This window comes from Brienomyrus brachyistius, chromosome 18 (genome assembly GCF_023856365.1).
Source record: "Brienomyrus brachyistius isolate T26 chromosome 18, BBRACH_0.4, whole genome shotgun sequence".
NCBI classification, from domain to species: Eukaryota; Metazoa; Chordata; class Actinopteri; order Osteoglossiformes; family Mormyridae; genus Brienomyrus; species Brienomyrus brachyistius.
This window is the reverse complement of record NC_064550.1, coordinates 9870481-9886859: the sequence shown is the minus strand read 5'-3', so window position 1 is coordinate 9886859 and position 16379 is coordinate 9870481. Positions and strand designations below refer to the sequence as shown.

General features: G+C 45.0%; 1 protein-coding gene across 2 annotated transcripts in view; it reads right to left on the bottom strand.

Moving 5' to 3' along the window:
* Window positions 1-16379, bottom strand: part of cux1a (cut-like homeobox 1a) — a 120546-nt gene that overhangs the window by 83799 nt on the left and 20368 nt on the right. For both annotated transcript variants that reach the window (XM_048983607.1, XM_048983608.1), the window contains exon 2: window positions 1441-1551. In XM_048983607.1, coding sequence (XP_048839564.1) covers window positions 1441-1551 — 111 coding nt within the window. The remainder of the gene's footprint in view (window positions 1-1440; window positions 1552-16379) is intronic.

The following is a 16379-nucleotide window of genomic DNA, read 5'->3' as shown; positions in this document are numbered from 1 at the left end:
CACAGGTGCTGCAGCTAAAATAAGTAAAAGTCCAGACTGTTTTAGCAAAATATTCTTCAGCACAGAAAAATATAGCGGCTGCTGGCTTGGGTGGAGGATTTACATAGAGTAATATTTTTAAATATGTAAAATAGCGACAAAGAACTCTTTTTGTTAATGCTTCCAGAAAGCAGTGAGAATTTGAATGTGTAAATTGCAAAAAAATCAAACCAGCCACACCAACAACTGTAACTTTGGGTATATTGGGGTGGCGTGACGCACTTGCCTTTCTGTTTCCATGAGTTAAGATGCCACGAATCACATTGCAATTAAATACCCACATACCAGTCTGGATACACTTCACTAGGGAGGTTGATATGCTTTGCTATTACCAAATCAGCATTAGCCTTCCCCAGAATCCCCCAGTACTGGCTGCTCCCAGGTGGGCAGCCAAACCAGCAAGGCAGCAGTTTCTGTGTTGTGACCCCAGCACTGAGAGATGGACTCTACTGGTCACAGGAGTGCACAGAAGAAATGGGGAAAACTGTTCTGACTCATTTAAAAAACACACAATGCCAAATATCAGTGAAGAGAACTCAGATACACACTAGTTAAAAGACTCTAACCTAGCATGCAAACATAGCGATTATTAAAGATCTTTTTCAAATGTGCCCTTTAAAAAATGCACCTTAATGCAGGTTGAAACATGCTAACTTGACGGAATGAGAGAGGTACAGATGAATAGAGGCTCTGATGGCGTCTAAACATTAAATGTGGTCAAAAGGAGCCCAGGTGAGGGAACTGTGCTTAAAAATGTATCCTAGAGAAATATGTCCACTTAATGGGAGCTTTTTATCTGTTACATTTTGTTACAATGGACATGAAAATGGCAGAGCATCAGAAGGCCTACACTAAGGGCAGGGTGGGTCACTGTTTATTCTCATCCTATACAGACAAGCTTTCCAGCTCACTATTAGGAACATCTCCCTAACGAGAAACTCAAAACGGCCAAGTACAGAAGGCACTGGGAAAAAAACCTATATAAGCTAAGGAGGCCATCATTAAAGTCACCTATGACTGAAACAAATACACCATGCGGATAACAAAGAACAGCTAACCAAATGGGCGAGCTATTTTAACTGGTCCATTAATATGGAATTGGTTCGGAGTGGAGTAGAGACAGAAAATATGGGAAGGATGGCGTGTCACCATTGTGTTTGTCTATACGTAAACATGATCACACAATCAGCAACGCAAATCGGCTGGAGGCGCAAGCGCTGACAAAACCATTGTCTCATTCGCTCTACCAGGCGCCACCTCGATGCCCCAGAGGCGAGACACATTGCCGGGGGATGACAATGGCAGCATTGACGCGGGATATCCCCAGACACATCTGCTGGGACGTGATGCGGCATACGCATGCGGCTGGCTCTGCACGGCACCCGACCGGCCGACACTCACCTCTGGGGTGTTTTTCTTGAACTCGCGGCTCTGGTCGATGAGCTTTTTCCTAGACTGTTCGCTCTCATCCTGTCGGTTGGCTAGCGCTGTGGCGGTGGCATCGAGTTCTCGCTGGAGGGGGGGGGGGGGGACACAACAAGATAATTACACAGGGCCCGCGGGGGTGGGAGAGGCTGTGAGCCGCTTATTTACATCCAAAGACAAACATTAAGCCCCTGGGGGCCTGCATGCTGGTGGGAAGAGTCAGGTTGGGGGAGTGAGTCACATAGGGCATCACATCTCATAACAGCTGAAGAGCACACCTAGCCATCATTATAGCGCTGCTGCAATCATACATCACACTTCCACACATGTGTTTTCCACCAATCAAGGAAAGAATCACTAAAACGTTTTTGGCCATGCTCATGTGCTCAGTAAAACTCTCCACATAAAATCAGCCCTTCAATTCATGCACAAGTGGTACAGTCACACAGAAAAAAACCTGGTGATCATCAACATGCCTTTACTCGCACACACGTTGCCTAACATATTATTTACGGCACACCGTGGACACAGACAGCCTAACCAACATGGCTGACACGATGAATAACAGGTGCCACATGGTGCTGGGGCTGCAGGCAGACTTTCGGCCGGCCAGGGACACGCAGAGTCCCAGTTCGCTCTGGGCCGCTGACATCTGGGAGCCAGATGCAGGAAACAAATCGAGTTAATTGGGCCACGACTCAGCCAGGCAGGCCCAGGCCCTTGTGCACAGATGCGTCGGGGGCTGTGCTAACCGTTGACAGGACTCCCCAAATCCCCTTCCCATTCTGCTGTCCTTGTCGACGCCTCATTACTGTCCTTCTTCACAAGGCCAAGCAAACTTCTCACTAAATGCTGAAACTCAGCATTGGTAAAAACCCCTCCCCCAGCTCCACCCATACCCTTGCCCCCTCTACCGAAAATCTATGTCTTTATTCAGCAGGCAAGGTTAACCCTCTGGATCAGTTACCATACAAATGATTTATAGGTCATGCATCCAACGTTCAAACGCATCTCCTGTGCAGGGTGGGGGTGGAGGCCTGAATCCTATCCTAGAGAGCACAGGACATGAGGCGGGGAGGGTGGGGGGGTACAAATAGAATGGGATACTAGTCCATTGCATGGTGCACACATTCACATATTGTATGCAATTTAGAAAAACCAGTTCATTTATCTGCATGTTTCTGAGCTGCAGGAGAAAACCAGAGTAACTGAAGAACATGCAAACCTCAGTCACAGAGTGGAGGTACAATTCTAATGTTCTAATGTTCAGAATGCTGCACACTGAGCTACCAGTCTGCCCAATGTGCACAAACATAAGTACCTACATACAACATTAATATATCAATCGTCAGTAAACAGACAAGATTAATCTAACCTCACAGATAAAATGACTGACCATGATGCATGTTGTTTGTATGAAATTTGATGCAATACGGTGAACACAAAAAAAAAAAAAAGATTCAGCAGTTTTAACTTACAAAATGTTTTGTGCTTATACAGGCAGACATTAGAACAGCTAGCCTTCACAGTGCCACAAACATGCCAATATCCTGTCATTGATCAAGACAGAACATAACCCACTATCAGTGAGGGTTCTTAGCCTCAGGGCCACAATGTCCTGGGGGTCTGCAGGGCAGCTGCAGAGGCATTAGAAAGATACAAGAAATATTAAAGCCACCCCCTGGATACTTAGTTGTTGGTTACTTATGAGATCATGGTAGGGGGTCCTAAGCCGTGCCCTATGTTCATTTGGAGATGCCAGATTAAAACTAAATTTCACTCAGAAGAATTAACATGCAAGTTATTTCTCACTTGCAAAAGGTAAAAGAGGAAAATGCTGTGGTAAATGCATGCACGCAAAAAAAAAACACAAAACCAACTATGACCAACTGGGAGGTAGAGAAGAATAAGGTGATTCAGGGCCAACATCGACAAAAGAAGAGAAGAGGCAAGGGATGCCAGAAGCCATGGTAACGGCCTTACCAAGGTAAAAAAAAAAAAAAAAAAAAAAACACACACACACACACAACAGGGCACTTCTGTTATTTAATCAGAGTTCAAGAATGCCAGGTTAATGGGTTACCTTTAACATCTGTCACTTTCTTTCAGGAAACTCAGACAAAGAGGTATGCGAGGTTAATGTAGTCCAGAGTAAATCTGGGGGGGGGGGGGGGGGCGCACACACACACCCCATCAGACTCACTCTCTCTCTAGAGCATAAGACCTTTTTATTCGCCGGCAATCCTCTGACACCAAAAATAAACAAATAAATGAAATGAACTGAAATAAAAGCAGGGGCCAAGGAAATCATTAGGAAAACAATTAGCTTCCTTAACAACCCCAGATAGCCAAATGAACACATAAACCAATTAGATGGTAAAACATTCATTAATGAAGGCTGGGAGGGAACAAGGTGAAACTATTGGGCGTATGCAAGAAAGGCTTTTAATTCTTGTTAGCACTCCAAGCCTGTCAATTCTCCACTGCCTTCCCCAGCAAAACACAGGGATCACATTCAAACAGAGCTTTAAATATCACCACCAATATAACCCCGGATTACTTACTTCAAATTACTCCGTGTTCTCTTCTTGTACTGTATTATCTTTTGTTGTATTACACGTAATATCGTGTTTTCTTGCACAATAACAACGAATATCGTGTCATATTGTATTACGCTGCTGTTTAGGGCAGCCTGTGACAGTATCATAACCTGAAGGCTGCTAACATTACACAGATTCCGGGAAGGTTTGCTGTTGTACCCCTGAGATGGTAGTTAAGGCAAATTGCACCAGTAAAAATATCCGAAACATAAAATGTGTAAAAGCAGTTTTGAAAAGAGGCATGAGCTAACCAACGAAACCGGAATAAAGCCGCCACTCACAGGACTGCCCCCACACAGAAACAGGAACAGCCCCGGCCTTTAATATACCATACTCGCCAATGTGAACTTGGAGCATGCCAACTGTATGCAAAACGCATGGCAGTGATTTAAAACACTAAGACTGTACTGTGCCTCATGCAGACACCCGTGGTGCTGCATCAACACTGAGACTGCATCGTGTGTTAACCCAACACAATGTGAATTAACAGTTTCTGCCATGAGTGTGCTGAGCCCACACAGGACAGCTTAGAAAACCTACCACACAGCCACACTTGGCAGAGCGAGACCGTCTTTGCGGTCTGCGATTCACCAATACCGCACTTGACTGCATTCTACTGCTTTGCTCTCTCCCTTCCAAGCCAGCAAGGCTTACGGAACGTGTGTGTGTGTGTGCGCGCGTGTGTGTGGGGGGGGAAACGACATTTAAAAAAAAAAAAGCTTCTTCCCCCAAAGCTCCTGTCAAGCGAGGCTCTTGAGACTGATTAGCAGATGCTATTACACCCATTATGCAAACGATTTGGCTAATCACTTAAAATTGATTAGCGGGAGTCTCCTAAATCCTAATTCACAGCAACTTCAGGACCCCTCTGGGGCCACAGGAATGGTTGGGGGGTGGGGGGGAGGTAATTATGGTTTTATCAAGCGGAATTCAGAGACTCCTCCCAATCCCATCATGCATTCCCCAAAACCCAAAGCACAAAACACAGCAGGGGCACCTAGAGAAGAGCCCCCTTATTTCTTGCAGCGTTCTCAAGGACAGACCACAGCGGCCGAGCGCTGACAGTGTCTCCAAGTGAAATCACAGGCGGTAGCACAGCTGGTTTTCATGAAACACTTGCTCCGTTAAATCGGTCTCAACCTGGCTTCAGTGGTGAAGGCCATACTTCTGCCTGCCTTTCTGGGCCAGCACGGACCACACAAAGTGGGCTGCACTTGCACACTTATTTTTTGCAAATGATTTATCAGGAATGTCATTTTAAATAGTAATAAGTAATGACTCATAAGTACTCCACGAAAAGATTTTAAAAGACAAACTGAAATAAGGTTAAAAACCACTGGCACGCTACTTTCTTCTAAAAAGTAGATAAAGCAAAGAAATCCCATAATGTTTCCACTGAATCTGCTTTTCCAGGAGTTTCGAAATTTCAAAATCCCCACCTAAAAAAAAAAAGTGAAAAGCTTCACAACCATGCACACCCTTATCCAAAGCATAGCACTCCTGATTGGCACAAATGAAAGCACCTCAGTACAGAAACAAACTGGACAAGGAACAAAACGTAAAGTAAATAAAAGACAAATGTATCCTTCCCCACACGCTGTGGGACATATTCCTGTTACATCCCACCAGATTCGGAGTAGGGGGGCGTTCGTACCGACAGCCGACAAACACGCCTCTTTCCCACTCCCTCTCTCCTCAAGGCCTTACTCGCAAGAAGCCCCCGGTTTGCATGAAGGGCCAAATTGTACTCCATAATGGCTTTATAATTTTCCTAATGGAAGAATTTCGCTGGCTCAGGCGCGGCAGTGCTTGTCTTAGTTAATTTGTTCGGTAGTAAACGCTGATGGAACAGATTACCGTGCTCCCCGGAGAGCCCGCCTGTGCCAGATGCTATCGGCTGCGTGCACGCGGGGGTGGCGGGGGAAAAAACCGTTACGAGACTGCTTGCGAGAGAAGCGCGAGGCTGAACCGGAGCGCCTCGGCGCTTTATTCGAATTAACTGCAAGGTAATGAAGAGCCGGGCGGTGGAGGCATCCCCCACCCCCCCGGGTGAATCGCTTTCCAAATTGAATTTCAAACTCATTAGAATGGCAGGGTAGGGGAGCGATAATACAGCCGGCCTGTACGGAAACAGTATATGCAAACAACCAATCATGATTTTCCTGAAGGCTGGCGTGGTGGAGTGCGTGAATAAGGTCGGTGACGTGACATTGGCCTCACTTATGACTTGACTTCGGCTCGCCCATTGAGGGAAAAAAAACGAGTCCAAACAGCAACACGACCCTACTCACAATTTAAGAAACTACGTCTTCAAAGATCTGAAGCTAGAGTTGCCTCGAGCCCTACAGTGAAAAATAAAATACCGTATCCTGATTTGTGCCATATCTTAGTATCCGAATCGGCAGATTTTGTCATTGGGGTCTCTGTGGAGCTTACTTATTCTGTCTGATTTAAAATGGCAACCCTAGCCGTAACACAGGTACTTAACTACCCTGTCTAAATTACTAAGACAGGACGCTTATTAAGATTCAAAATGGGGGAAACGATTCCTATTCAGAACGACTTAATACGGTTCCAAATTAAAAGCGCTACTCCACGAGGTGTCTTTCAGCTGGCCTGACCTCCTAGTACTGCACAGGCTGGAAATGAGGCCTGAATTTAGAACGTTTCCATTTCTCTGGGAAAAATACTCGCTGCAAGCAAAAGCCAGCAATGGAACCACTTTATTCAGGTGTACAAATTCAACAACCAAAAATAACTCCAGTCTGACATCTGTAACTTGCCTCTGCACCAGGGAAACCACAGAGCTGCGTACTCAGGATCCATACAGCACAAATTACAACGCAAGCAAAATAACAGTGTTTTCACTGGTTAATGAGGCGAACATAATTTCCAGAATTACACAGGTCTGCATCTATTACAGATTATATATATATATAAAATAAAAACTTGGTGAAAACTATATTTTTGTGGCGCAAATTTAACTTGCACAAGGATACCTTCCATTGCAGATTGAAGAAAGTCGTTTGTTCCACCTAAAGTCATGGCAGTCAAATTCGTTTGTATGTAAGCAGGGCCCCGAGGGTATAAGCATAATTCAGCGACGGTTTAACTGGTGTGTTTTCGTATAATAAATCTCCATCCGAAAATAAAACTTTAATAAGCGCAAGGGAAAAAGGAGGCACGAGATGCAGTACGCATATGGTTTGTGTAAAACGCGCGGGGCACCGATACAAAAACAACAAATGGCACCGGAGAGAGCAGTCTAGCACTGAGTACCACTTCAAAAGACCTTTAGACAAGCAGCAAACACAAGTGTCTGTTCTAGCTGGGTAGTACAACAGCTGCTGTGAACATTAAGTGGGCTGATTTATTTGCGTTTCAACACAGAAACAGCCAGACTTATCAGCAAGTTTTTTTGTTGCTTTTTCTTTTCCAAAACACAACCAGTGCAAACCCTTCGCATTGAAACACTTATCTGAAGTTACACCGTCTTTCAGCTTAATATTGCCAGCATTTGTCCAATGTGAGAACAATGTTATCTGATAAACGATTCGATGATTGCGGAATCCATTAGTCCAAACGCCGTGTACCGGATCCAAGACGAAAATGGCTAAATTGTGACCTCTAACTCTGCTGTCACGTGACACGAACCACCCACAATGGATGGCTGGACATATAAATGAGCTACTTAAATAAATGTCGTTAATCAGTGCGTCAGCGGGACGTAGGCTTAGCTTACATTACAGGAGGAACGCAGCCCCCGTCTTGCAGTGCATCGCATTCCTCTTATTTTTCCTCCCCAATAAACGCCCCAGTGTTTCTACCAGGGACTGAGCAGCGGATTTGTGAACGACGCATTTAGTGTGGGCGATGACTCACGCATCAGCAGACAGCGGGAAGGCTGGGAAGGACAAGGAAAGGAAGGCTTCCCACGATACCGAGCAACAACAACGCCTTGTCCCGTCCCCGAAGCCCTCTGTCCACCTCCATGCCACTCACGGCTCTTCTGTCGAGACTACTAGACAGGGGTGGAGTTTGATGTAAATTACCCACCATTATCCCTATTTAGTGCACAATAGTGATGGGAGGTTAGGTTCAATTTACAGAACCGATTCTACCGAACTCTTCGTTTAAATTAAAAGGACACTCTCCAGTTGACTTTCGGCACAATCAGAACCGGTCACTCTGCGTGTTGGCTCTCACGGCACTTGCCAAACACCGCTCTAATCAAACTCGCCAAAATGCCCAACTACTGAGTTACAGTAAACCGCTTCAACTGTACGTGCCGAACTGGTTAATGTGTCGATTACCGGAATCAGGAGTTAGTGAGCTACAGTCACCACGCGAGCGGGCACGCACAAATACAGTGGATTACGGTATGGGAGAGGCACTGAAAAGAACCGGTTCAAATGAACGATTATTTCAGTCAGGGTTTGTGATACTGGCTCTTTTTTATTTAATTCTCATAATGCACATTAATCATGGATCAAAAGTGCCAATTTCTAGTGACTGTTACACACATCAATTTTTTAAGCGAAAAAGCAACAGCACTACTAGACAGAAATACTTATTAATGACCGAAGCATGCTTAAAATATGCAGGTATTTAGATGCATCCAGTGCTTGCAAACCTTATTGATTCGCTTTAATTTTGCCACATGTGGCGCGTCATTATACATTTGGAGGTTAATTAGCATTGTGGATCATCAAGGCACAATTAAGACATTGTGTCTGGAAACGAGCGAGCAACCTTTTCTTTCTGGTTAACTGTACGGGTTTTGAAGCGGTGCATTCCCGTCAATAACTGAAAGTAACAGACACGGCTCAAGTAACAGGTATTTTGATTAATCCGCGAAATTTTTAGGCAGGCACACACCCCCAAGGAGTTTGCTTGTGCACGCTTTGTTAATCATAAAGACACTAATAAGCACTATGGTAAGCAAGCCGTAGATCTACCAAATGAACCAACACTTGTGGTTTCTATAGGCATACTCCACATCCCCCAACAGCCACACGTGGCCAGGAATAAAAAAATTAAGAACAAAACAATGTAAGAGCCGATAAAGCTATACTGTAAAACTATGTCTTCAACTTATTCAAGCATTAAAAAAAAAATCAAGTTTAAAGGTTTATTGGGTGGTTAATAAACTCTAAATGCTTCTGAGTTAATGAAAAATGGTCTGAATGTTCTGGTACTTCCAGTGCCAAACAGCCATTTAATCATCAGTTTTAAAACAAAAATGAATAAAAAGCTAGTTTAACGTACTGTATGACCACAAACGATGGAATAGCTCCATACCATGTTATCCCGATATAAAACAATTTGTAGGTAATGAATAAACGGCATCGACATACATTTATTTTCAGACATACTGCGCTTGTTTACAACCCAGCTTCATCTGTCAACCAATGATTGATCTTTAAATGTTATATTACACTTATGAGCACAGCAGAACAAGACATGAGAGTCAATATAACATGTCTCGTCGACTGAGGAACGGTGTGCTCTTCTCTTACTCCCTCTGCTTCCTGGGGCGGGTTCGGCATCACCTCGCCCCAGATTTCCAACGCGGCTATTGGAGACTGATAGGCGCTTCCCCTCCGTAGCCACCTGTGCAGAAGGAAACCGAGACCGCGGTAACAAATTGGGGTAAAGGAAGGAGAGGCTCTTTGGGGAGCAGACTTCAGTGAGGCTGCTTCACTTAGGGCAAGGTGTGAAAATGCCCTGAGCGATCGAAACGAAATGGTAGTAGGAAAAAGGCGGTGCATGTCACAATTAACTTAAACAACAGGTTTTAGTTACAACCTGGCCTACCCAACGACGCCTGTTGCAGAAATGCGGCGATTTCAGTAAGTCGGTTACTTTTCGTTCAGCAGGACAACATATACTTAAGGCATCCAATCAGTCTTCAACACCAATTGGAGGCCACTGAAAGAAACAAAAAAATACTAACAATCAGGGTTTAAATATAGATGCAACTCTGTGGAACCCACCTCCGCCTCAATATGTCCAAATCGCACCTTGCCTGAGCACAGCTCCGCCTCCTTCAACGTTAACTTTTTTTTCTTAATGTCCCAAAAATGCAGTGAAATATTAACAGGTCAGTTTTACCCTAAAAATCCACTTTATGTAAATTTTTATTAGTCGCTCTGATGAGATATTCCTACTTTTCTGATCCGTGTTTTTGTATTTTAACTCACTTACCATAGGGCCTACTGCTGGCAAAACTTCACTTACCAACTAGACTCTGCTAGAAGTGTGTAATAAGCAGTCAATAACTTGATATTTTACTGTATTTTCACGGGGACATAATGAATGAATACGCAGGCCATTTTGATATATTTGTTTCATTTACATGTGCATGAAAACTATTTAATCTATTTAATCACCTAATGTGTGAAATAATCATCAAATAACTTTTGAGCATATTTTTTAGCTTACTTTGCCGTGAAGTGGTAACATGACACATGAGCAAATTGCATCTTTTAGACTGTGATGATACATATGGTAACTAATGTACAGAACTGTTTATTCAAGATCCCCCCCCATCTGTATTCCTGACAGGGCTCCCCCTCCTTTCTGGTTCTAACCAAGTTTATTCGGATTGTGAGGAAATTACTGGCAAAAGTGATCCAGTGAGCCAACATGTAGAAATTTAGCAGTTCATCTTCAGTTACCAAATTAACTGTAACTGTATATCTGAGGTACCAGGTCTCATTTTCCCAGGAATTACAGCCGACTTAAAAAAATAGTCTAAAAGGGTAAAAACTGTCTCCAACATGTCCGCCCCTCATATCCTCCCCAAGTAGACAAGGCGTATTTTAGAATTCCGATTTATTTTCAGAGTAATTACTTTTTAAGTTCATCACATAAAATATTTATTCAATAGTTACAATTGTTAAAATATTGATTCAGTTCTGGATTACAGTAAAAGACTAGAAAAGTGACTGAAATAAGAGTTTTAGGGCTCCCACGTGAGTGATGCACTGCACCAGCGGCAGTCTGGCAGACTGAAAGGGGACTTAAACGAACAAGCAGAAAATCCTCACCAATAATGGTTTCTCGGTGCCTTCAGAGCTGTCACTCAGCCTGAGGTTCAGACACCCAGAGGAATTGACCCCTATGACTCACAGGGTCTGTGTCCTACATGAAGCAAGAACAGGAACTTAGCTTAAAACGACTGTGTTACCCATTAAGCTCTGCTTCCAACAGCAGAGTGGCGAACCAGAGGTAAGGGGATGTTTCTCATTGACGGAGCAGATCGGAGCCTCGTGGTCTTTTTTTTTTTTTTTCTTCCCCAGTTCAGTTTCCAAACTGCTTCTGCCCCCCTCCCCATACTGGACACACTGCAGGTAAAGGCTGTTCCACCCACTCAGCATCCTGCCTGACCTGTGTTTACCGGGTTTGTGAACTTAGAACCACAGTGTAGAATTATAGACCTGCTGGCCACCACAGTACATTCTCCATTTCTCCTCCCCACCAGGGGAAGCGAAGCACCAGAGTGGGGGGAGGGGGGTTCTCCATTATGGAACTTCAGCCCCCTACGCACCGCTGGTGACGTTCCTGTCACTTGATGCTTGTTTACATGCACAAATTGTGTATGTGCCATAATCAGGCTTTAATCACTAGCTGTAATGCGCTCTTGAGTTCTTTAAGATTTGATGAGTCTTTTTTTTATTTTTTTTGGGGAGGAGGGGGTTAGAATTAGTGCGATTTGAGCACAGACAGCTCAGCTGTAGTTCAACTCCGACGAGATCAATCTACACAGCCCCAGATTTCAGAAGCATTCCAGCTCATAAAGATGGGGAGTGATTCGTTCTTGTTGCCACGTGGCAAGACATTTGCAATCTCTTTATTTGTTGTTTATTATATGAGAACAGCACTACGCTGCCAAGTCCTCGCCTGATCCTAAAGCGGCAGAGACCACAAATCCATGCACAGAACACAGCTTAGGCTGGCTTTGGCCACGGCAAGCACCACGATCTCGACGGGTGGGGCGGTGTAACTCATTTTTTCGGTAAACAGCCCACGTTTTGGCAATGCGCACACAGCCGCTTAAGTGCTGGAGATTTCCACCCGCACAGTGGGACCAGCAGCTATTCCCAAACATTTCATTGGATGAACTACACCCCAGCCAATGCCAAACAGGTCACGGGGCAGGAGTGCATCCCACCGAGAGTTGGGGTACTCAATATTTTAGTCTGTGTTCTCTCCAACCTTAAATTATCAGTAAAAGATAAGGCAATGGCAAAAGACAGGAAGTGGCAGTGGCATTTTGTTGGGGAGCTGGGTGGGGGGGACATTTATAGCAGTATATTTACAGTTTTTCAGCAGTAGACACATTGGTAATGGGAGCTGCTATCATTTAACCTCCACCCTTTCAATAACCACATTCCTCACATATTTTCCAAGCTTTCTGGAGACTAATTAACGAAATTACAGAGCTGAGAAGGGAGTTTAGCCGGAGCTCCGAGTCACTTCTCAAACAGACAGGGGGGCCTGAAAGTGCAGTAAAGACAAGGAGTGATCCTGGAAAGGGGTGAAAGATCTTACTGGTTGTTGTGATATGGACAAAGTGTTTTATTTGATGTTGGTTTGGACAAGTTAGCACAAGCTCATAAAAGCGGGCCGTTACTGCAGCAGTTTGACGGCGCCTTGAGTTATTCAAAACCATAACCCTGCAAGCCCGCCCTGGAGTCAAATGGTTACGCTGTCTAAGAAGGGGCAGCCGGGGAGGAGGAATGGTTGCGGATGAAATAATAATCAATAGCATTCCAAACGCCAGCAACAGAAGAGACACACACAATGGATTGTGGAGTGATTTACCATCCTGATCTGTAATAAGTTAGTCGCAAATACAATCTGATTAGTCAGATGCCTTGCCTGTACCTCATATCTGGGAAGGTGGAGATCAGCTGGAAATGGCATAACTCAAGCCATCACACGCCACTTATTTTACAGAGGGGAGACTTACGAAACTGTCCTGACAAATGACGTAATGATCGAGATCCCCGGTTTTCTTGCAACAAAGCTTTGCGGGAGAAGACATGCCAGCCTGATGTTCCGGCTTACTCGCTCCAGGCTGCTCTTTCTGTACTCTCTTCACTGACACCTACATATATTTTTAGACTAATATTCCCTGGTAAAGTACCATCACCTGTCATTCAGCCTTTGGTGGAAGGTGTGACTTGTTAGACAGCTTTAAATTCCTGTCAAGAAGCTAACGGACGCCAATTACAAAATCAATATTAAAAATAACTGAGGGGCCATAGCAGTTCCCTGACCAAGATGGGAGGGACAATAATCTTTGGACCACACATTATACAAGATTTATAGAGCCTCCTCTTACTTAAAGCAGTTTGAAACATGTGTTGCAGGAAGGACTACAAACAATGCTGCTGCACAAACAAGGCACTTCTTTTGTTCCTCTGAGCTCATGCCACAATGGACAACAACATGACCACAGATTTCCTGCCTGCACTGAAAGCAGCCCCAATCAATCAACCCGCCTATCCCACTCAAAGTGGCGCTCAATCAAGCAGCGATAACGGACACCTGGTGAAAACACATGGGCCACAGCACCCATATTCTCCTACACCAATGGTTCTCAAACTCGGTCCTAGGGACCCACTGCCCTGCTTGTTTTCCAGCTATCCCTGCCCTACACACTGCTGATTACCTGGATCAGGTGTGTTCAGTCAATCAGAAGCTGAAAGACAACTGGGACTTGTGCGTGGGGCAGGGATAGCAGGAAAACAAGCAGGGCAGTGGGTCCCGAGGACTGAGCACTGAGAACTGCGGCTCCAAGGGAAGGTGGGACTAAGTGAATGCAGTGCATTGGGGGGGCGGTGTAGTGCTGATATTAGACTATAGAGGGCGCTCTAGGGGAGATGGGAGAATGTAGGGAGGCCAACCAGCTTGCTACCCTTGCTGAAGGAAGCGTCGAATACTTTCTTTGCATTCCCACACGTGTGGCATGACTGCCGCACATCCTGTTAGCAGCTGGCTGTTTAACGGAGGCTGGGTATCTGCATTTTAAGAGCCACTCAGTAGTTCCTGTCTTAGGCGTCCTGGCGGCGACACGCAAACCAAAACCTTAATGCCCATTAAAAAAGGAGTTTGAGGAAACAGGGGTGAAGCACAAATGCCTGTCAGACGAGCACATCGTCAGGAAACAGGCCCCGCGATTTAGATCAAGCAGTTCAGCTTTTCCTACTAGAGTGTGTAGAGGGGGGATTAAATACAAGGGTTTTAGTTTTTTGGGTTCAAGCCACCAACACAGGGAAGTGGTTCCAGAAGAGAGTTATCAGGCCAAGCTCAGGAACAGCGGGATGGCATTTTCCATAGGAGGTCTTCAGTAATGTTAAAACATCTGTCCATCCTTAAAAAAACCATAAAGCTTACTGAATAAGCCATTTTCAAAAGATTTACCTGTGAGTGTGCAAGAAATGAATCATTATTAATAATATTCCGGGCAAGACAGAGAGCGTACTGTATTCCAGGGGCCCGCCGCCGACTTTGTGGGGGCCCGGGACATCTCACAAAAGCCTGAATTCAGGCTGCAGCATACAGGCGAACAAGCGTGCCATTATTTCCCGAAATATTATAACGGTATCTGATTTACAGCCACAGCTAATCCCTCCCGATATTTGCATTTTGACGCGGAGAGGAATGTTTACTCTGAACACTGGGCGAGTGTATTCTCAACGCTGAATTAATTACGGCTCGGAACTATAATTGAATATTAGCATAGCGGCGGACAGTGAATGAGGAGGGTGCTTGTTAGTGGGAGACAAACAGGCAGCCGATTGTCGGCGTGCGGGATGCGGGCGTGCCGCGTGACCCGCTGTGATGCACAGGCCTCCACGCTGCGACTTGCCTGTTTTTGGCGTCTCCTTCCCCCAGAGCACCACAGCCCCCCTCCCCCCCCCCGGCACAGCAGCGGTCTCACTATACACCCCCTCCTCAGTATAGTCCTCCATGCTGTCAAACAGGAAGTGACATCAGTGAGGCCTTCCTGATTCCTGTCATGGTGGCCAGCTTCTGCCTCAATCACACACATGTGCAAGTTGCGTTTAATCTCTCTAAAATCCTCCACAAAAATGATAAACCCTGACTAAAAGATGCAGTGAGGATCTCCACCTGAAGCGCAGTGCCTTTTAAGAGTAGTAATCATTTTAAATAGTAATCTGTGCTTTGATGGAGTGGCATAAGGAATCATACATATTAGCATAGGCGTTAGCCTCAAGTCCCCACACTGATTGGCGAATAAATGGGGGCATGAGAAGGTCTCTATTTTGCAGCACCAGCATCTTCAGGAAGATATTTATGGCTATTGAGGGCTTCCTGTGGTGTGTTCCTGTCAGCTCTCTCACCGGCTCTCCAGGGCACGTCACATTCCTACCCCTAAACTGAACGGTAAGAACTCTGGCCACAGACAAAAGGTGAGATGGTGGCAGGGGGGACGGGGAATAGTATGGCTGACATTTTGAGGAATACTCATTACGACGAGCTATCATAGGAATTTATTTTTTTTTAAAGTAAATTAAGTGGAATGAAAATGAACACGGCTTTAGATAACAATGACGGTACATGTAACAAACCTTAACAAAACAGCAGCTAGAAACACTGCCTTTAAACAAATATTGATCTGCGTTCCAGGCAGTAGCTTTTTCTGTTTATTTACCAACGCAGCCTGAGTATTTTACGTAAACCGACTGAATGGCACCATTAAGCCTGGGCCCGAATTCGCCAGGCGAGTGCCATCTTTCGGGGTGACTTTCGGTGCTTCTTGCTGACATCTGGAGATCGCGGCGTGCACTTCCCATAACACTGCACTGTGGAGCACCATCTCCCGCCAGAAGCCACAGTGGAAGAGGATAGAGAAATAAGGCGATCCACCAGAGTGGAGAACCAGGGAGTCGCAGCAGAGAGCTGAGCGGGAGGTCGATCTCCGCAGAAGTGCTGCCTTTCCAAGATTCACGAAGGGGATGAAGATTTTAAAAATATTATGTATATATATATAAATACGGACACACACACACGAATAAACAAAAGTCTGGGAGAGATTCAGCTGCGATTTACAGAACAGGCCAGATAAGATGTTTGGGACTCAGAGATAGGATCAGTGAATAGTGGAGGGTTTCTGGGGGACGATAAGACGAGGAGCACCAACAGCTTCGCTTTACAAAGGAGTGAGAGAATGAAAAATCTTTATGCCCAGTTTGAATTAATAATATCGCCCTCACCATTAATTTAGAAGAAGCTCAGGAGGACTGAAGGCAGCCACAAAAATATGAAAGCTTGTGAGTG